Source organism: Talpa europaea (assembly GCF_964194135.1).
Source record: "Talpa europaea genome assembly, chromosome: 8".
Taxonomy (NCBI): domain Eukaryota; kingdom Metazoa; phylum Chordata; class Mammalia; order Eulipotyphla; family Talpidae; genus Talpa; species Talpa europaea.
This window is the reverse complement of record NC_140075.1, coordinates 21,921,926-21,944,484: the sequence shown is the minus strand read 5'-3', so window position 1 is coordinate 21,944,484 and position 22,559 is coordinate 21,921,926. Positions and strand designations below refer to the sequence as shown.

At 33.7% G+C, this 22,559-nt stretch overlaps 1 protein-coding gene across 2 annotated transcripts in view; it reads left to right on the top strand.

Moving 5' to 3' along the window:
- SCAPER (S-phase cyclin A associated protein in the ER) overlaps positions 1-22,559 on the top strand; it is a gene marked incomplete at both ends in the record, with an annotated part of 375,287 nt that overhangs the window by 50,606 nt on the left and 302,122 nt on the right. For both annotated transcript variants that reach the window (XM_084239451.1, XM_084239450.1), the window contains 4 exons: positions 1,077-1,217; positions 13,689-13,844; positions 15,467-15,609; positions 21,643-21,724. In XM_084239451.1, the coding sequence (XP_084095577.1) occupies positions 1,077-1,217; positions 13,689-13,844; positions 15,467-15,609; positions 21,643-21,724 (522 nt within the window). The remainder of the gene's footprint in view (positions 1-1,076; positions 1,218-13,688; positions 13,845-15,466; positions 15,610-21,642; positions 21,725-22,559) is intronic.

Here is a 22,559-nt window from a genome sequence, read left to right as displayed (position 1 = left end):
CCTTTCTGTTAGTCAAAGTGTGCAGGCCTTGTGGGTGTGGGAGGGTAGCAGTGTTATGATGGTTTCCTTTTTGTCCTCTGTTACTGCAGAATTCCTGTTTGGGCAGTTTGGCAGCTTCTCCAGTTTATCTTCCATGTCCCAGTTCTCACAGGGACCTGCTGCTTTTTCTCCTATTAATTGTTTTTGTGGGAGAACTTACTTGTAGCATTTTTTCACTGCCATGTTCATCAGCTGACCTTATAATATACCTTATAATATACCTTAGTATTTTTCTTATGTAGATAAATGTGATTTTTCAGGCTTCTCATCACTTTTCAACTTCTGTGATAAAATTATTCATTTTTCATGAATTTGGGAGATGTTGAGATTTATGAGGATTAATATTACATGCTTTGTATTTTAAGTGTACTCTATAGTGCAGTATAATAAAAACAGCAAATATTGATAATTTTATTGAGGCGTGTTTAGTACATTATTGTAAGAATTTTACATTTATTAACTCAGTCTTGAAACAACCCAGTGTTAGGTTGTTCATAGTATTATTATTGTCTTTTGATAAATTAGGAATTTGAAACATAGGCTAAAAAGTTGCCCATTTTACACAGCCAGCAAATGACAAAGGTAGTTTAAGAACTCAAGCAGTCTGGCTGCAATCTGATTCTTAATCATTATTCACACTTTTTTAGGTCTTTCCTGATTCTAGATTTTAGTTTTAAAGATTTATTTATTTGTACAAGAATTGGGGTACAGGTCAGAGGCATGGGAGAGAGAGAAAATTCACCAGAGACAGAGCGGGGAGCAGAACAGTAAGATGGTCCAAAGAAAATACTGCTGAGGGGAGCAGCGGGCAAGACAGGAGAGGTATGCCGTGCCATGTGGGTTTCTCCCTGGCTGGCTGGGAATTGAGCCCATGCTGCAGAAGCTGCGGACAGCTTCACAGTGCTCTGCTCAACCCGCTGTGCCACCTGGGGCCCCTCATTCTAGATTTTATTTACTTCATAAGTTGTTTACCTAATTGTGCTTCTTTAATGATTGTGTGTGCTAAAATTAATGTTGTGATAATTCACTGTATATAGGAGAAGGATGTTCGAAAGTGGAAGGAAGAACTACTAGATCAGCGGCGAAGGATGATGGAAGAGAAATTACTTCATGCCGAATTTAAACGGGAGGTACAGTTACAAGCAATTGTGAAAAAAGCACAAGAGGAAGAAGCTAAGGTATATCTTAGATTCTTTGAACACTGAATTTATTGTCCAGCTACTTTTCAGTTGTTACAGAATAGTAATGGAAGCTAATGTTTATCAAGTTTTTATTCTGTGCCAGAATTGACAGATCAATTTTAAAAGGTTATTTTAAAATTACTTGGTGCAATATCTTATCCTTATAGTAATCCTATGTTGTCAATCATCTATCTACCTACCTACCTATCTTTCCATCTACCTAGGTAGATAAAACTTTTGTGGCTTTATTGACATACAATTCATAGTGAGCAACACATATGTAGGCATCAGTTTGACAAATTATTGTCTTTCTGAAACTATACATACCATGAAGATAATAAACAGTTCTATTACCCTCAAAATTTTCTTCATGCCTCTTTGTAACATTTCTCCTACTCTGTTATGTGTTGCTGATCTGCTTTTTGTCATTACAGATGTTTGCATTTGCTAAAAATTTTGTAGGAGTAGAATCATACAGTATGGGCCCCTAACTCTGGTTTCACTCAGCATAGTTATTTTTAATTTCTTCTGTGCTGTTATGTATATCAGTTCCTTTTCATTGCTGAGAATTATATCATTGGATACAAATACCGTAATTTGTTAATCCAGTCACTTGTTGATGGACATTTGTTTTCCTTCTATTTTTTGGCTATTACTAATGTAACTGTCTTGAAAATTCATGTACAAGTCTTTGTGCAGATGTGTGCTTTCATTTTGTTGGGTAAATACCAAGGAGTCTTTGTCAGAGTCTTATGATAGGTTTCTTGTTTAATTTTTACGGAAACAGTTTTCCTGTGTAGTTAAACTATTACACATTCTTACAGCAGTGGATGAGAGTTCTAGTTAGCCACATTCTCAGCAGTTTGATATGGTTAGATGTTGTAATTTTAGCCATTCTATTTTAATATGTGTGTATAGTGTTTCGTGGTTTTAATTATTTTTTTGAGCAGTTTTTCATGGGCTTATTTCCTTTCTGTATGTCTTATTTGGTGAAATGTTTGTTAAAATATTGTATAAATTTTTAAAGTGGGATTGTTTTACTGAGTTTTTTTCATCTTAATTGAGGTATACTGACATAAATTTTAAGTTATGTAAAGTGTACAACAGGATGGTTTGATAGTTTATACATTGTGGAAGAATTTCTGCCTGAAAAAGTTTACACATCTGTAATCTCGCATATTTATCATTTTGGTGTATAGGGTGTTGTTGAGAACATTTAAGTTTTACTCTCTAAGCAAATTTCAGTTCTATAACACAGTTATTTAATATATGCCCATGTTGTACATTATATCCTTAGACACTGTAATTGTCTATCTTTTTGTCAACCTCTCCCTATTTCTCACAACTCTAGCCCTTGGCAACCACATTTCTACTGTTTCCTTGAAAATTAAAAAAAATTTCTAAAATCCCTTTCTTTTTAAAGATTCCAATATAATGATATCCTGCAGTATTTACCTTTCTCTTTGTATTTCACTTCCTTACAATGTTCTCCATCTTAGCCAGTTGTCATAAATGACAGGATTTAATAGAGTGGACCTTATATATTTTAGATATTAATATACTGATGCTTTACAAGTATTTTCTCTGTCTTTTCATATTCTCAGAGTGTCTTTTGAAGTTTTAAAAATTGATAACATCTACTATACTTTTTTATGATGTTGTTTTCTGTGTCCTATTTTTAAAAATCTTTACTTAAATTCACTAGGATTTTCTCTGAAGTTTTTTCTAGTTTTAAATTCTATAATGAAGTATGTGTTACATTTTGAATTTTTAATATCCGTGTATGCTATGAGGCAGAGTTGGTTCATTTTTCTCATGGATCTCTAATGATTCAGCACTATTTTTAGAAAAGACATCCTTTTTACATTGAATTGCTGGTAGAAAAGCAGTTGACCATGTATTTGTGTGTCTGTTTTCAACTCTGTTCTGTTTCCTTTATCTCTGTACTTATGTTTAGACTAAAACAGTGCTCTCTTGATTATTGTACCTTTATATTGATAAAGGTCTTGGAATCAGGAAGTGTCTTTTTTTTTTTTTTTACAAAATTATGTTGGCTACTTTAGATTATTTGCATTTCCATATGTATTATAGTACCAGCTTGGATTTTGATTGGATTGCACTGAATTTATAGATTGATTTGGGGAAGAGTTAACATCTTAGTGATATAGAGTATGCTGATCCATGATTCAGAATACCTTACATCACAATTTATTTTGGTCTTTGTCTTTGCATGTATTTTATGAAATTTATTTGTAGTTTATATTTTTTTTTATCTTTTTAAAAAAAAAGATTTATTTATTTATACGAGCACTGGGTACAGTCAGAGGCATGGGAGGGTGAGAGAATTTACCAGAGCCAGAGCGGGGAACAGAACAGAACAGGCAGACTGACGAAATACACTGCTGAGGGGAGCAGCGGGCGTGGCAGGAGAAGTCTGTTGCGCCATGTGGGACCCTTGCCGGTGGCCGGGGATCAAACCTGCGCTGCAAACCTTCACAGCCCAGCGCTCAACTGCTCTGCCACCAGGGGAAGCCCTGTAGTTTATATTTTTAATGATATTGTCAGTGGTATTTTGCTTAAAAGGAATTTTCCTAATTGTTTGCTGCTGGTATATAGAAATATGGTTGATTTCTGTATACTAGGATTTTCTACAACCTTATATCCTACAACCTTGCTAATCTTTATAGCTCTAATATTATTTCTTCTTTACTTGAATATATTTTTAATTTTTTAGCCTCCTTTTGTTATAATCATTAATGGCATTAAAATGTTGGCCAGTCATGTTGGGAGCTGGCATCATACTTATTTCCAGTCATAGGTGAAAGCATTAATTCTTTGACTATTCAGTATGACATTAGCTGGAGATTTTTCATAGATGTTCTTTATGGGGTTGAGGAAATTCTTATTTATCCTACTTTATTGAAAATTTTGTACTGTGAATGAACTTTGAATTTTGATGCATGCTTTTTCTACATTTATTGAGTTGTAATTTTTTTCCCTCACTCAGGTGTAGTTGACATCAAAAGGTATTGTTTTTATCTTTCTGATCTATTTCATTTAGTGTAATGCACACAGTGGTGCATCCATGTTGTTCACAAATGGCAAGATTTCATTATTTTGTTCTGACGAATAGTGTTTCATTGTGTGTAGTCTCTTTATTCACTGAAGGGCATTTAAGTTATTTCAGTGTCTTGGCTATTGAAAATAATGCTGTAAAAATGGGGTTTCTTTAGTGTTTTCATTTCCTTTGGATAAATACCCAGGAATGGAACTGCTGATTCATGTGTTATTTCTATTCTTAATTTTTGGAGGAATGTACATACTGTTTTTCACAGTGATTGTGCCAGCTTACATTGTAACCAACACTACATGCACAAAGGTTACCATATCTCTCCATCTTTACCAACATTTCTTATTTCTTGCCTTACTTGATAATCGCCTTTCTAGCTGGTGTGATATGATGTCTCTTTGTGGTTTACCTTGCATTTCCCTGATCATTAGTGATGTTGAGTGCCTTTTCTATTACACATTTATGTCTTCTTTGGAGAAATGGCTGTCAAGATCCTTTGCCCTTTTCTTAACCAAATTATTTTGTATCTGATACCCTGTTGTATGAGTTCTTCATATATTTTCAATAACAATTCCCTTTCAGATTTTGCTGGTTGATTTGTAAATATCTTCTCCCATTTGGTAGGTTTGTTTCATTTTGTTGTTTCCTTTGTTGTGCAGAAGTTTTTTAGTTTTCTGCAGTCCTGCTTCTTTATTTTTGCCTTTGGAGTCAGATCCAAAATCTCATAGCTGAGACCAATGTAAATTGTTTAATATAAGCCTATGTTTTCTTTAAGAAAGAAGTTTCTAAAATATCTTCTGGCTTAAGGGTTTATGTTTGTGTCTTTAGTTCATTTCGAGTTATTTTTTTGTATATCGTTTGTTTAACTTTTTGCCTATGGTTGTCCAGTTTTTCTAGCATAAGTTTACTGATGAGATTTTATGTGGTCTGTTTCATTGATTTTTGTGTCTATTTAGATGCCATTACCATACTCTTTTGACCATGAGAGCTTTGTAATATAGTTTAAAAATAAAGAAACATCATGCCTCCAGCCAGTATTGAATGCTTTCTCACAGTTGATTCATCTATTTGTGTTTCTTTTTGCTTACATACATATTATAGGATTGTTTTATTTCTGTGAATGATGCCATTAGCGTTTCCATAGGGATTATATTGAATTTGTATATCACTCAGGGTATGGGTATTTTAACAATATTAATGTTTTCAGTCCTTCAGCATGAACTATCCCTTTATGTGGGTTCTCTTCAATTTTTTTTTTTTTTTTGAATCAGTGTCCTATAGTTTTCAGTGTACAGGAGTTTTACCTTCATGGTTTAATTTATTACTAGGCATTTTATTCTTTTTGATGCAATTGTAAATGAGATTATTTTCTTAATTTCTTTTTCTATGACTTGGTACTAGTATATTGAAACACAACCAATTTTTATATGTTGATTTTATTATACTGCATTTTTACTGAATTTAAGAATTATTAATATATACTTAGAGAATTTCACTGCTTTATTTTGAAATTACTCAATTCTGAGATGACTCTGAAGTTTTAATGATGTGTTTTTTTAATGTATTGGTGGGAATGATTGCAAAAATTTTAATAATTTTTACATCATAGTTTTTGAGTGCTATTGACCTTGTCTTTGATTTTGGTAACAGGGTATGCTGGCCTCATAAAATGAATTAGGAAGGTTATTGTCCTTATTAGTTTCCATCGAGCAGTTTGCATAGAGTTGGTATGATTTTTTATTTAATTTCTTTTTGTAAAATTTTACCGTGAAGTTATCGGGGCCTGTGGTTTTCTTTGTGGGTGGATTTTGACTACAACTTCCTTTTCTTTGATATACGTACGTTTATTCACATATTCTTTTAATTTGCACCTTCCCAGGAATTTATCATTACACTAATAAATAATTTTAAGCATCTTCTTATATACTTACAGACTGTTTATATATCTTATCTGGAAATTGTCTTTTTTTTTTTTTTTGTCCATGAGTACTTATGTGATACTGCCTCTCCTCATTATTATTTTTTACAGAGCTAACATTAATTTTCAACACTATGTATTTCTTAGGAGTGTAGGCTTACACTTCCTTCTTTGTTTATTTTTTAATTTTTTATTGAGGTAATATTTTAATACCTCCTTCAGATATTAGCACCTTAGAGCAAACACTACAAAATGAACCATAATCTAGCAACATGGACCATTGTGTTCCTTCCATGTTTGTTCTTTTCCCTCCCTCTCATCTCCTTTCCTCACCCCCAGCCCCTTGGTGATTCAGTTGTACAGTCAGCTTTTAAGAGTTAGTTTTTAACTACAGAAAAACTAATAAAAACAATAAACCAGTTTAGTAGAGTAGCAGGATACAAATCAACACAAAAAATCAGTAGCCTTCCTATATGCAAACAATTAGAAATTAAAAAAAAATTCCATTTACAATTGTACCCTCCTCAAAAAAAATTAAATACCTGGGAATAAACCTAACAGAGGAGGTGAAAGATCTATACAAAGAAAATTATAAAATTTTGTTAAAAGAAATAGTGGAAGACACAAAGAAATGGAAAGACGTTCCCTTCTAGAGGAATTAACATTATCAGAATGACCATCCTACAAAAGGAAATTACAGATTCAACACAATTCTGATAAAAATCTCAATGGCATTTTTTCAAAGAAATAGAACAAATATTTTTGTATTTCATATGGAGCCTAAAAAACCTCAAATAGCAAAAGCTCTCCTGACTAAAAAGAAGGAAAATGGAGGCATCACATTTCCTGATTTCAAACTATATCACAAAGCCATAACAATTAAAGCAATGTGGTATTGGAACAAAACCAGACACACAAGCCAATGGAATCAAATAGAAAACCCAGAAATAAAGCTATACACATATGGACAGGTAATCTATGACAAAGGAGCAAAGAAGATGCAATGGAACAAGGATATTCTGCTCAATAAATGGTGCTGGGACAAATGGACCACTACATGCAAAAGAATGAGGTTACACTACTACTACACTACTACTTCACACCATACACAAAAATCAACTCAAAATGGGTATAAGTCTTCAATATAAGACCTGAAACCATAAAATATATAGAAGAAAACATAACCAAAACACTCCATGACATACACCTCAGAAACATCTTTGGGAATTCATCTCCAGAAGCAAAGTGAAGGAAAAAATAAAGAGCTGGGACTACATCAAACTGAAAAAGTTTCTGTACAACAAAAGAGACAATAACCAAAACAGACACCATATTGATTGGGAGAAAATATTTGCACTCCATGCAATTGATAGGGGACTGATTTCAAAGATCTATAAATAGCTCACACAACTCAACAAAAACAAAGCAAATAATGCAGTCCAAAAAAAAAAAAAAAAAAGGCAGAAGAGCTAAAAAGACACTTTTCCAAAGAGGAAATACAAATGGCCAACAAGTATATGAAAAAATGCTCAGCATCACTTATCAGGGAAATGCAGATCCACAACCACAATGAGATACTCTCATACTAGTGAGATTGACCCAATAACAAATGCTGGTGAGGATGTAGAGAAAAAGCAACCTTTCTACACTACTGGTGGGAATGCAAATTGATCCGACCACTATGGAAAGCCTTGTGGAGGACCATCAAAATACTAAAGGTGGATCTACCCTATCACTCAGTAATTCTACTCCTCGGAATCTACCCAAGGGACACAAAGTATTCATTTGAAGGGACACCTGCACTCTTGTGCTTATTGTGGCCCTGTTTACAGTAGGTAAGATATGGAAACAACCTAAGTGCCCCAAAACAGATGACTGGATCAAGAAGATGTGGTACATATACACAATGGAATACTACTCAGCAATCAAAAATGATAAACTCATGCCATTTGCAGCAACATGGATGAAGATAGAAGGGATTATGCTCAGTGAAATAAGTAGGAAGGAAAAGGAAAATATTGAATGATTTCATTTATAGGAAGAATATAGGGGAATCAAACAAGGTGTTGTGGGGGAAGACAAAACTAGCAAACAAACTATAAATCAGAGATAGAGAGCAAGGTGCTGGGAGGGAGAGCACAAGAAAACTATGGTGACAGTTCATGGGTGACTTGGTGGTGGGAATTTCATTACACTGAAGAGGAGAAATGAAACATTGTACAAAAATGAACAATGATGGACAAAAATGAACAGATTTAAAAAAAGAGTTTTAAAGCTTGGCTTTATCTTTCTCTTACTTTAACTACTTTATATTCCATATATTAGTGACACCATCCTGTATTGAAATTTTATTAGTGTAATGTTGGCTTTGTAAAATGTATTTTGGCAGTATTCTTTTTCAGTTTTTTGAAATAGTTTTTGTAGGATTGGTACTAGTTCCTCTTTGAACATTTGGTATGATTAGCTTGTGAAACTGTCTGGTCCTGGGTTTTTGTTTTGGAGTAGGGTTTTGAATACTGTTTCAGTTTTGCTGCTTGTAATTAGTTGGTTTAAGTTCTCTATTTCTTCTTATTCAGCTTTGGGTTATTGTGTAGTTCTAAGAATTTATCCATATCTAAATTGTTGAACTAATTTGCATACAATGATTCATCATAATCTCTAATTATCCTCTTGATTTCTGCTGTGTCTGTTTCAGTTTCTTCTCTTTCATTTGTGATCCTATTTGAGTTTTGCCCCTTTCTTCCCCTTTGGATTTTTCAATTTCTATTTCATTTATTTGTGCTTTAAATTGGTTTTTGTTTTTTTGTTGTTCTTTTTCTTGTTCTTCAAGATGGGAGGATAGGTTGTTTTTGGGTTCTTTCTTGTTTCTTGATGTGGGCGTATATTGCTATATACTTTCCTGTTGTTACTGTTTTTGCTGTGTCCCATACGTTCTGGAAGGTTGTGTCCCTATTCTCATTCATCCCAGGTTTTTTTTAAATTTCTTCCTTGATTTCCTCATGTATCCAGTGATCTTTCAGTAGTGTGGTGTTCAGTCTTCATGTGATGGGGACAGTCTTTGCTTTCTTTCATAGTTGAGTTTTAGTTAATGGCCTTTTTTCTGAGAAGGTACTTGGTATGATTTTGATCTTCATATATTTACTGATGTTTGTCTTGCGACACCAGTATGTGTTTGATCCTGTGGAATGATTCCTGTGCATTTGAGAAAAGTTTGTATTCAGTTTTTTTGGGCATGCAGTGTCCTATAGATGTGTTAGGCCCATGTGGTCTATCTAGATCGTTATTTAGGTCTATTATATCCTTTCCTTTTTTTTTTTTTCTTTTCTTGTTGATCTGCCATTTGTGAGAGTAGGGTGTTGAAATCTACCACGTATGTATTTTCTCCATTGGCTGTTTTCAGAGATGATAGTAATTGTCTAAGGTATTTTCCTGCTCCTTCATTTGGTGAATGTATGTTGATGAGTGTTATGTCTTCCACATGCATCATCCCTTTGATCATAATATAGTGTCCATCCTTGTTTCTTGTCACCTTTTTTAACTTGAAGTCTGTTTTATCTGATGTAAGTATGACTGCTCCTGCATTCTTTGGGGGACCATTGCTTATAGAATTGTTTCCCAATCCTTTACCTTTAATCTGTTTATCTTTAGAGCTTAGGTGTGTTCCTTGAGATAGCAGAAAGTTGGATTCTGTTTTTTAATCCAACATGCTACTCTGGTTTTTTATTGGTAAGTTTAGTCCATTTATGTTTGGAGTGATTCTTGATACATGAAAGTTTGTTATTACCATTTTGTTCATTGTTTCATGGTTCTTTTCAGTACCTTGTGCAGTTCTTCCTGTTCAGTCCTCTTTTAGTTTGATTTTAAGTCTTGTAATATTTCTTGGCATGAGGTCTTAGTAGTAATGAATTTCTGAAGGTTTTTTTGGTCTGGGAAATTCCTTATTTTTCCCTCATAAATGAGGGAGAGCTTTGAATAAGTATTATTATAATAATATATATTAAATAATTATAATATTTATTTCCTTGAATAATTTTCAGTTCCCTTGTCACTCTTCTCCTTCCGGGATTTATGTGACTCTTATATTTCCTTTCCTCATAATTCTCATTAGGTTTCTTTGTTCTTTTTCCTTTGTATCTCTATTTTTCTAGTTCTGTTTGTATCTGTATCTTTGAGAGTACCAATTTGTTCTTCCTTATTGTCTAATATTCTATTTTTGCAACCTTTTCCATAATTTTTTACCTCTTCCATTTATCTTTTAACATCCAGTAATTCCTTTATTTTCTTATTTAAAATTTCAATCTTGTTCACCTGTTTGTTGATTATGTTTCTCATAGCTTTCTTTTCCCTTTCTGCATCTTATATGTTTATTTATGGTAATTATAAATTCATCGTATATCAAACAGAGAAATTCTTTTATGTCAGTGTTGTTGGATTCTGAAGATTTATTTTCTTCCTTTGGTGTATTGTTTCCAGGAGGGCTTGCTTGATTATTTGTATTTTTCTTTCTTCCTATTGTTTGTTTTTGGGTTTGCTCTGCCAGGGGTATATTTCCCAGGTGGGTGTCCAGGAGGCTAGGACTGGTGGGCATCTGAGTGAACCACTAGAAGGATGTCACGTGTGTTGTATGGCCTTTGGCTATGTTGAATTAATCCCTGGCTGGGTTCCAGGCAGGCTGAGGCTGGTGGATTTCTGCTGAGGTTTACCAGAACTGTTGCTCTCACAGGGTTGATGCCCCTCTCCCATGTGCTTGTTTTTGTTCTGGTCCTAATAAGTTTTAATTATTACAGCTTTATTACATTATTTGTGGTCTGGAAGTGTGATAACTCCATTTCTTTTTTTGTCAGAATTGGTTTTGCTTTTGGGGGTGTTTTGTGAGTCCATATGAATTTCATACAGAGTTTGATCCAGTTCTTTGAAACTTGCCATTGATATTTTTTATTAGGATTATATTGAATTTGTCTATTACATTGGGTATGATGGTAATTTCTACAGTGTTAATTCTATTCCACAAGCAGGAAATATTTTTCCTTTTCTTGCGTCTTCTGTTTCTTTCAGTGATTTACCATTTTCTTTGTTTAGATCTTTCATATTTTCTGTTAAGTTCACTTTTAGGTTTTAATTTTTTGTTGAAAATATAACGGGGATTGCTTTTTAAATGTCTTCCTCTTCTATCCCATTGTTTACATATAGGAGGGAAACTGATTTTTGTGTTTTGATTTTATACCCTGCCAGTTTCCCAAATTGATTTCCATGCATCTATTCATATAAAACAGATTCTGTGATACTGTTTTTCTGTGTGTTTACCTTTCAGTTGCAGTTGTCACCAGTTTATTTTTTTAAATAAAAGTTGTTAAAGTTGGTGTTTATAAGTTGGTATATATAAGTATGGTTTATATGTTAAAAAACAGTATTTATGAAGGTATACTATTTGATGTTTTGATATATATCTACATTGTGGGACAATGACTACATTGTTGCTTATTATATATCACTTCTACTTAGTTACCATTTGTGTGTTTATTCAGCTTAAAAGTTTCAGGGACTTTCCATTGTCTTCATTGCTCTAGTTTTCTTTAATATTATTTTACAGTTTAAATATTATAATTAAATTGTATTATAATTAATTATTATAATTAAATTTTCTCATTCTCATTTGAAAGAATTCAAACAATACACCAGACAAAACTCAAAATTCCACCCTCAAATATAGCTGCCATTTAGGTTACTCTCAGACATCTCTTCAAAATAATGTTTAGCCTACACAATAAAAAATTTCATGAAGCAGAATTATACTAGATACTTCTTAATGAGTTTTAATCTTTCTTTTAGTTTCATTTTAAGAGAGGGAAGTAAAATTTTAGTAAAATTGAGGTAATTATTGAATTTGTAATAAATGTTACTGTATCACAAAAGACATTACTTTGCATAAATTTCTTCTATGATTATAAAAATAGCAAGAGTTTTAAGTTATTATATATCTATATATCTTTAAGTTATTATATATCTTATATTATTATAAGTTATATTATATTATATATATATTATATATTATATATCTTGCTATGATTATAAAAATAGCAAGAGTTTTAAGTTATTATTATTATATATTTTAAGGGCCTTCCCTGGTGGCGCAGCGGTTGAGCGCTGGGCTGCGAAGCTGCCCGCAGACTTTGCAGCACCGGTTCGATTCCCAGCCCCTGGCGAGGGTCCCACATGGGGCGCAGACCTCTCCTGCAACCTGCTGCTCCCCTCAGCAGTGTATTTCATCAGTCTGCCTGCTCTGTTCCCTGCTCTGGCTCTGGTGAATTCTCTCACCCTCCCATGCTTCTGATTGTACCCAGTGCTTGTATAAATGAATAAATAAAATCTTTAAAAAAATAAATAAATAAACTCCATTTTAATTTCTGACAATTTTGACACAGTTCTTGCTAAAAAAAAAAAAAAGAGGAAATTAGCACTTATTTCTTTTCATTTTCCCAATCTCCCCCAAGTTTTCATAGTTTATTGGTTTATTACATTTACATTTTGCTCTATAATTACAAATTCCTCAGTTTTCTTTTTATATATAAATGGGCTCACATTTATATAGAGAATTTTATTTAATTAATTTTCTCTATGATACAAGTTTCCATTGCTGTCTGAAATATTGTTATGCAAAACATGACTGTATTAAAGAATTTGCCTTAAGAATATTCTGCTGTTTCTTCCAGAATGGTCATTTAGTTCCTTATATATTTATTCTTATTTATTTTTTATTGAGATATTGTTGACATCAAAGTGATATATATTAAGGTATACTATTTGATGTTTTGATCTATATCTATATGGTGGGACAATGACTACATTGCTGCTAATTATGTATCACTTCTACTTAGTTACCATTTGGGTGTGTACTGACAATATTTAATCTAAAATCCAGCTTCAGAATGAGAAACTGAACCAAAACTAACTTTCTCCAGTTCATCATTAGCTACACTTTACTCAAAAACTGCACTCTCTAGCAAAACTTGGCTGTTAAAATGCAATATATATAGGAAATTGAGGATGTAGTGTACATTTTCTACATGTTATACCTGTCACAATTTAAATATATACTGAAGAAAAATGACTTCTTGTTTAAATTTTGTTATCTCAGACTCATTAGAATAAATATATACCTATTTAAATCTTAATATAATTTGTATAGTTGCAAATTACAATGATATTAAATGGAACGGTATAAAATGATCTCTGAAAGAATCTTAATTTTTTTCTTATCAACATCAGACTATTATTTACTCGAAATCAGTTGTTTCTAAGGCTTTATTATGCACATTGTATTACTATTCAGTTTTGAGGTAAATATTGCAAGAAAAGACCTGTGTAAGTCATTGAATTTTTTCTTCTCTGCCTTCTCTCTAGCCTGTTATTACACACAGTTATTTCTTATTTATGCCCTAGAATTAATTTGATTTGAAACTCTCTTTGTTTCTTATTGAAGGTAAACGAAATTGCTTTTATTAATACCCTTGAAGCCCAGAATAAACGCCATGACGTTTTATCAAAATTGAAGGAATATGAGCAGAGGCTTAATGAGTTACAGGAAGAACGTCAGCGCAGACAGGAAGAAAAGCAAGCACGTGATGAAGCTGTTCAGGTAGAGTTCTGTTTGATAAGCGTTTATTGAGCATATGCCAATCCAAAGCTCTGAGCAAGGTGCCATTATTGTTTTCTATACTTTTGATTGGTTTTAAGTTCAGTTTTCTTAGATTTTCTGCTTTGGCCTCTGGTCCTAATTATTTGAATAATTGTCAGGGTTGCGGTGGGGGGAGGGTTGAGTGGTTGGAGAGATTCCTAGTAAAATACCTTTTTAAGCTGCCATAAACACATCCCTGACTATAAAGCATTTAAGAGCCTGAGAGATTCTTGCGATGGCTTAAGAGCTAGATATTTTTCTAATTTCTTTCTGTAGGCTTATGTTTTTTATTTATAGGTTTATAGATTTATAATGCATGTCATAATGCATTACAACATTTACTCAGGCTTCATTTATTTAACAGATTTTTGTGGAACTCCTTCCTTTTGCAAGATGCTTTTGTAGGGTACAGTGTTTTCTTTTGGCCTACTAATTTAAAATGTTTATTCCCCTCTGGGGTAGATTGGTTTTGTAGGTAGTTAGTTACCATGTAAGCTTAATTACTAGAACTATTTGCATCCCTCCTCAGTGTTCTCTAAAAGTGCATTTATTTCTATTTTTGCTGTCATTTTCATTTGCTGAATATTTACTCTGTGCTAAACACTTTGTTGAGTGTTTTCCTTTATTAATTACCTATATCTCACAACAAACTGTGACTTTTTAAAGTGAGATGACTCACCCAGAGCTATATATGTGGTTACTGGGTCCTCAGTCAGCATATCTACTAATATGAAAAAAAGCAAGGTCTGGGGAGAAGTTTTGTTAACTGCCCAGGGACTGGGATTGAATTGAAAGAAAGGTGTCCATTCAGCTAATAATTTGGTGGAAATTACTGGTGAAAAGTAATCTTATTAGGCAAAAATAACATGGGACACATTATTTCACATAGACGGTTACCCTGTTTTGATGACGTATCTTCTGCCTTGATGATGATGATAATTATTGAGAATGTGCTGTATGCCAGGTATTTGTGGTTAGTGCTTTCCATGTATTATCTTGTCTGCTCTTCAAACTGTCCTCAGAAAGAACTACTGGTTTTTGTTTTCTGCAAAATTAAGGCACAATTATAACCAGACCAGAGTTACCTAGCCAGTGAATCATGAAGTGAGGAGACACCATCAGAATCTGACCCAGTGCTGCTTCTTAAACCCACCATGTTATATTGCCTCAATTCTCTTTGCCAGAGAGTTTCTTCATTTAATTCCTTTATGAAAGCTTAGTTCTTAAAGAAAATCTGTTAATTATGATTTCTTCACCACTCTCTGGTATTTCTAGAACTATTTTTAAACATAAACCTTTAGAAGTGATTAATCATAAAATACATATTAGTTTATCACATACTAGTTTCCCACAGAATATGTATTACATACTATTTGTGTAAAATAGCACTTTTTCTTATAATTATGTGCAGCACTGGTAAATGACATGAAAATCAGATACATAATTTTTATTTAAAATTTGGGAAGTACACCTAGCCAGAGATCTATTTAACTTGTATATGTCTATGTCAAAGACATGTCACCTTTAATTGTTTTAATTTTGCACATCAACTAAATTATCTTTTCAAACATTTCTGACATTAGGAACGCAAAAGAGCCTTAGAAGCAGAACGGCAGGCCCGTGTAGAAGAATTATTAATGAAGAGGAAAGAACAAGAAGCCCGAATTGAGCAGCAGAGGCAAGAAAAGGAAAAAGCCCGTGAGGATGCAGCCCGGGAAAGAGCAAGGTGCTGCCTCTTTTGATTTTGATCCTAATGAACTTTTTGTAGTGTTGGAATATTCAAGTCAAGTTTTATAGATTTTTTAGAAACAGTCACAAATACAGAAATTATTAAATTTTCAGAAATTATAACTTGAACTCAAAATGGAAATCCTTTGAAATTTCAGGTTTTTTTTCTTATAAAGTGCCAATTCTAGTTTTTGGTCCATTTCTCTTTTGGGATCCTGTTTTCTTGCTATTTAGGGATTATTTTTAGTAGATATTAATTCTTTGCCAGGTGCATATATTACAAATATGTTTTTAAAAGATTTATTTATTTATGCATACAAGAACTGGAGGAAAGGCCAGAGGTGTGGGGGGTGAAAGGATTCACCAGAGACAGAGTGGGGAGCAGAATAGGCAGACAGACTGAAATACACTGCTGAGGGGAGCAGCGGGCAAGACAAGAGAGGTCTGCGGTACCATGTAGGTAGCGCCCTGGCTGGGCATGGGGTAGAACTCATGCTGTAGAGGTTGCTGATAGCTTCACAATGCTGTGCTTAACTCCATATACCACCAGGGAGGCCCCCTGCAAATATTTTTGTAGGTGTGGTTTGCCTTTTCATTTTGATTTCTTTTTTTCTTTTTATCCACTGCCTGACTATTTTTATTTTTTTTAAAGATTTATTTATTTATGCATACAAGAACTGGGGTACAGGCCAGAGATGCGGGGGGAGGGGGTGGTGAGAGGATTCATCAGGGACAGAGTGGGGAATAGAACAGGCAGACTGACTGAAGTACATTGCTGAGGGGAGCAGTGGGTGAGTCAGGAGAGGTCTGCTTCACCATGTAGGTTGCTCCCTGGCTGGCAGGGAATCGAATTCATGCTGCAAAGGCTGTCATTCTGATTTCTTTTGATTAACACAATTCTTGATAGCAGTGTAGTAGAACTAAACAGACTGTGATTTGTGCTGTGTGAATCTTGTTTATGAAATCCTTTTCTGTCCTAAGTCATATGATACTCTTCAAAATGTAGTTTTGCATTATAAGTGAAGTCTTTACCTAAAATTGATTTTATTGTATGGTTTGAGGTAGGATACTCTATTGTTATATTTTATTGGAAAAACCATTTTCCTCCTGCTGATTGACAAAGCTTTCGAACATAAGTCAAATTTCTATGTATGGATGTGTTTGTAGGTTCTATCTTTTGGCTTCAGTGGTGACTTTTTCTACCTATTCAATTATCAGAGCTTTATAATAACTCTTAGTGTCTATTACTGTTGCTCCTTTTATTTTTTTTATCAGGATTGTCTTGGCTCTTTAGCATTTTTATGTTAGTTTTAGAATCAGCTTGCTCAGTTCTATATTAAAAAAAATGTCAAAAGTTTGGTATGGAATTGAATCTGTAAGTTAATACAGAGATTATTATTTTTGATAATGAATCTTAGAATTTGTGAACATACTTCTAAATTACTTTTCTACTCTTTAGGTGCTTAAGATGTGTTTTTGTAAGGTTTATAACTGTTTTGTAAAAACATTTTGTACTTTTTTAATGTGGTAAAATATGCCTAACATAGAATTTACCAATTTCAGTCATTTAAATTTGCAGTTCATCAGCATTAAGTATTAAGTATTCACATTGCTATGCTCCCATCACCATCATCCATCTCCAGAACTCTCTTCACCTTGCAAAACTGTAACTTTATAGCCATGAAGTGGTAATTCCACATTCACTCTTCTCAGTACCCAGCCCTTATCAAAGTTCATTCTATAATCTATTTTTGAATTTGACTTCTCTAGCTGCTTATAGGTATTTGTGTTTTGTGATTGGCTTATTTCACTTATCATATTGTCTTCAAGATTATCCATGTTGTAGCAAGTATCAGTTTGGTGAACTGCTGCTTTTTGTCGTTTATTGAGATGATCGTGTGGTTTTATTTATTAATGAGGTATTTTACATTCATTCATATTTGGTATGAAACCAACCTTGCTTTCCTGGTTATTGTGTGTTCTTGGTTATGTCTACTGTAGATGGTCTGTAGTCTTTTTTTTTTTTTTTTTTTTTGTGGGACCCTCGCCGGCGGCTGGGAAACGAACCTGCGCTACCCAGGCTGTGGGCAGCCTTGCAGCCTAGCGCTCAACCGCTGTGCCACCAGGGGAGGCCCTGTAATCATTTTTAACGTTGTTTAATTTTCTTATGGATGTGATCATATGTCAAGGCAGTAAAAACCTCCTAGAATTTATTATTTTTTTCCTGTTCTGTTTATAGAAACTTTTTTGTAGGATTTGTATTAGTTCTTGTAATATTTCCTAATACTTACTGTAATGTTTTATTTGATCTATGAGTATTTAAATGTGTTTAGTTTCCAAATATTCTGTTGTTAAATTCTAAGCTTTGGATTGAAGAAGATACTTGTATGTTCTCAAGCCTTTTGAATGTATTCAAATTTATCCCCTTATATGTAGATTGTATTAGAGAATGTTCTGTGCTCTTGGGAAGTGTGTGTATTCAGCTGTTGGATGGAGTGTTCTTTAAATGAGAGAGGAAAAATTGATAGTGTAATCTAGTCTTCTGATAAACGTAACTGATTTTCTATTTAGTTGTATTCTTGAGAAAGGATTATTGTACTCTTTGAAAACTAATTGCTAATTGTCTATTTCTCTTCTTTAGTTTCAACAGTTTTTGCTTTATATATGTTGTTGCCTCAGTATTAGGAGCATGATTATAATGTATTTCTGGGTTATTGACCCCTGCATCTTTATGAAATGACCCTCTTTAGTCTTTAAAAAATATTTCGGGGCCTCCCTGGTGGCGCAGGTGGTTGAGCGCAGCACTGTAAAGCTGTCTGCCACCTCTGCTGTGCCGGTTTGAACCCCGCTGGCCTCAGAGCAACCCACATGGCTAGCAGACCTCTCCAGTCTCGCCCACGCTCCCCTCAGCAGTGTATTTCGTTAGTCTGCCTGTTCTGTTCCCCGCTCTGTCTCTGGTGAATACTCTTATCCTCCTGCGCTTCTGGCCTGTACCCCGGTTCTTGTATAAATAAAAAAAATTAAAAAATATTTCATGCTTTAATATTTTTCTGCTTAAAATAGAGCCATATCTTTTTCTTTTTCTTTTTTTTTAAGATTTATTTTATCTATTTATGCATACAGGAACTGAGGTATAAGCCAGAAGTGTGTGTGGGTGTGGGGGAGTGAGAGGATTCACCAGAGACAAGCGTGAGGAACAGAACAGGCACATCTACTGAAATACACTGCTGAGGGGAGCAGCGGGCGAGGCAGGGGAGGTTTACAGCGCCATGGGGTTTAGCTCCCTGCCTGGGGATTGAATTCATGTTGCAGTACCTGGTGATAGCTTGATAGCACTGAGACTTTAGCCCCTGCACCGCCAGGGAGGCCTGAGCCATGTCTTTTTCTATCCTTCCCTTTTATTCTTTTGGGTCTTTTAATTCAAAGTATATTTTTATAGGCTATACATAGAGATGAGATTTCTATGTTTATACTGTCTGTTTAAGCTGCTTGATTGAAGTGTGTAGTCCTTTCCCATTTAATACAATTATTGATATGATTGGATTTACGTCTGCCATTTTGATGTTTGTTTACTATATGTCTTTTTACTATTGACACCTTTTTTGTTAAACCAATACTTTTTGGTGTATCATTGAATTTTTCTCTTGATTTTAATATATTTTGGTTGTTCTTTTTTTTTTTTATAGAGGCATGCTTTATTTATTTGTTTGCTGGTTTGTTTGTTTGTTTGTTTATACAAGCACTGGGTACAGTCAGAAGCGCGGGAGGGTGAGAGAATTCACCAGAGCCAGAGCGGGGAGCAGAGCAGGCAGAAGGACCAAAGTACACTGCTGAGGGGAGCAGCAGGCGGCAGGAGAGGTCTGCGCGCCATGTGGGACCCTCCTCCGGTGGCCGAGGAGCAGCCGGGGATTGAACCGGTGCTGCAGAGGCCGTGGGCAGCCTCGCAACCCAGGGCTCAACCGCTGCGCCACCGGGGAGGCCCTATTTTGGTTGTTCTTTATTATAATGTTCATCTTTATTAAAGTCACAAGCTACTTAAGGTTAAAACTAACTTATTGTAGTAAAATAGAGCAACTTTGTTCTAATGTAACTCTGAATCCTTTCCTTTAATTTTTTTTTTTTTTTTGGCATATGGTCTATCTACCTGTCATAGACCCAGTAACAGTGTTATAATTATTTTCTTTTGTAAGCCTGTATTTCTCAAAGTAATCAGGACAATAGAAGAAGAAATATATTTCTACATTTCTTTATATTTACCCATATATTTACCATTTTGGGTCTACTTATCTCCCTACCCCTACCTCCTCCAATGCTGGATTTGAATTATTCTTTGGCATCATTTCTTTTTCATCAGATAGACTTCCTTCAATATTTCTTGTAAGGGATTTTTACTTTTAATGATTTGTCTTGATCTTTATATATCAGCTACCATTTTTAGTTTATCTTCATTCTGAGTGATAATTTTGCTGGATTCAGAGTTTTTGATTTTTCCTTTTTCAGTATTTTTAATCTTCTGATTCTGTTGTTTCTGATAAAAATGTGCCTTTAGTCGTACTGCTTTTCTTCTGTATGGTGAATTGTTTTAAGCTTTTCTGTATGACTTTATCTTTCATCAGTTTGGCTGTGATTTGTCTAGGTTGGTTCTCTTCATGATTGTATTGATACTATTTAAAGTTTTTTATATTTGGGGAGTGTTTTTGACCTTTGTTTCTTCGGATATTTGTCTGTTCTTTTCATGCACTTCTGATTTGTAATATTTTCTAATATTTTTTCATGATTTTGATGACCTAGACAGTTTTGATTTGTCCTCAGGTTTTTTTCTAGAGTGTTCCTCAATTGGGATTTGTCGGATTTTTTTTTCCGTATGACTAGACAGATGTTTTGAGTTTTGGGGAGGAAGATACAGAAGTAAATGTCAACTACTATTGTTAGCATGTCAAAAGTTCATGCTATCAACTTGGCTTATTCCTGATTTTGTTAACTTTGATCACTGGGCTGAGATAGCGTTGGTCAAATTTCTTCATTATATAGTTCCTTTTAAAATTTCTTCATGCTGTTCTCCTTCAAAACTAGCCATTAAGTATAGATCACTCTAAAGAGTTGGGGCCACCAACTTAAGAGAATTACTGCATAAATTACTTTAAGTTATTCTGTATACAACATTTGTCTCTTCTCTCCCATTTATTAAATTCCTATAGTTTAGTGTATATTCATGTATATTTATTTTATACTTTGGTTTATAAACCTATGTTATTTTATTTATTTTGTGGCTCAAATTCTTCCAACTTGGACATTGAGAGCTCATTTATTTGGCCCCTGAGGCCCTTTGACATCTTTTTATTTTTGGAGCACTTTCTTACTTTCTAGCACTGCAAGATGCTCCAGACCTATCCTGTGTTTTTCTTGCTTCACCCCTAGTATCAGCCATTTGTGTTCGGAATCCTAATTCCTTTATTGGAAATATTTTCTTTAACTATTTGTTTTTATTTTTGAGAGTTCCTATTTGTGCAGTCATTTTCATATTTTTCTTTATTTTGTTGTACTTTTAATTATTTGAGTAATTTTATAATATCTGTTTTGTAGTCTTTGTCTATTACACACAACTTATGTTTTCATTCAGACATAGTTTCAATGGCTGCATTTTTCCTAAGCCTGGTTACACTACTTTTGTATCAAAATTTCTTTGTGACTGTTACTTTCCCATTCCCTGTTTTTACAGTTTATGTCTTTTCTACTCTTTCTTGTGGTTATAATCACTTTTTTGAAGGGAATGGAGATGAATGTATGTTTAAAGCATACCATATTAAAGTGACAGTCCCAGGACTATAATTTAAGCCCACACTTGGTCCAGAAATCTGTTTTCACAACTAATAACCTCTGTTGCTTCCCAAACATTTATTGAACAATAAATCTGGTACTTAATTGGCACTCAGAAAAAAAGTTTTAGCAAAGAATAACTTTTTAGAAAATATAAACTATTAAATATGTAGTTTTTACTGTTTTTTTTTGTTGTGGTTTTTTTTTTTTATAGAGACAGGGAGGAACGTTTGGCGGCACTGACAGCTGCTCAACAGGAAGCTATGGAAGAGCTACAGAAAAAAATTCAGCTGAAGGTAGAGATACTATATATATTTTTAATTAGAAATGTTAGGGCTTTAAATGGTACTTGAGATTAAAATTTTAGCTGTTGAATTATTTGTAGAAAACTTGAACTTACATTCTTAATTTTTGGATATTAATACTTGAATGATATGGCTACAATAATTTGAAACTCAATATGTGAAAACATTTTCATAACAGAGCAATAAAAGCAAAGGATTAAAGGAATCTTAGCCTTTCTTGTTTTTACCAAGCAATTTATTAATAGCTTTAGCTTCTGATATTCACAGTCTTTTAACTATTTAGAAATAAATTAAAATGTCATTCCAATTTGTTTTATTTAATTACAGTGCTTATTAATTGTACAGTTGTAGCTTAAGAGATTATGATAAATTGATATTTGCTAAAAAACCTTTACCATCGGTAGATACTACAGTTTCTAGCATTTAGGAGTATTTCAAATTGCATATCAATTATTTACATACTGGCTCTTCACATAGTAAATTCCATAATGTGGAGACCATATTTTACTCTATGCATAGTTCTAGAACTTTATCACCCATTTGAATTTAATGCCACATGTATATATTGAGTCTTGTGATAGTAGTGGGGAATACAGACATGAGTAAGGCATAATTCTAACTTTTATGAAATTTGTAATCAAATGTGAGATTCAAATACTAAGCAGATAAGTTCCACACAGGAGCACTGTGGAAGTGTGGAAGAATTCATTTAGTTTACCATGAATGGTCACAGATTTCTGGGAAATACCATTAGAAAATAATTCATGAGATGAATCTTGAAAGAAAGATAAGTTCAGTGATAGAACGGATAGGTGGATGGAATGAC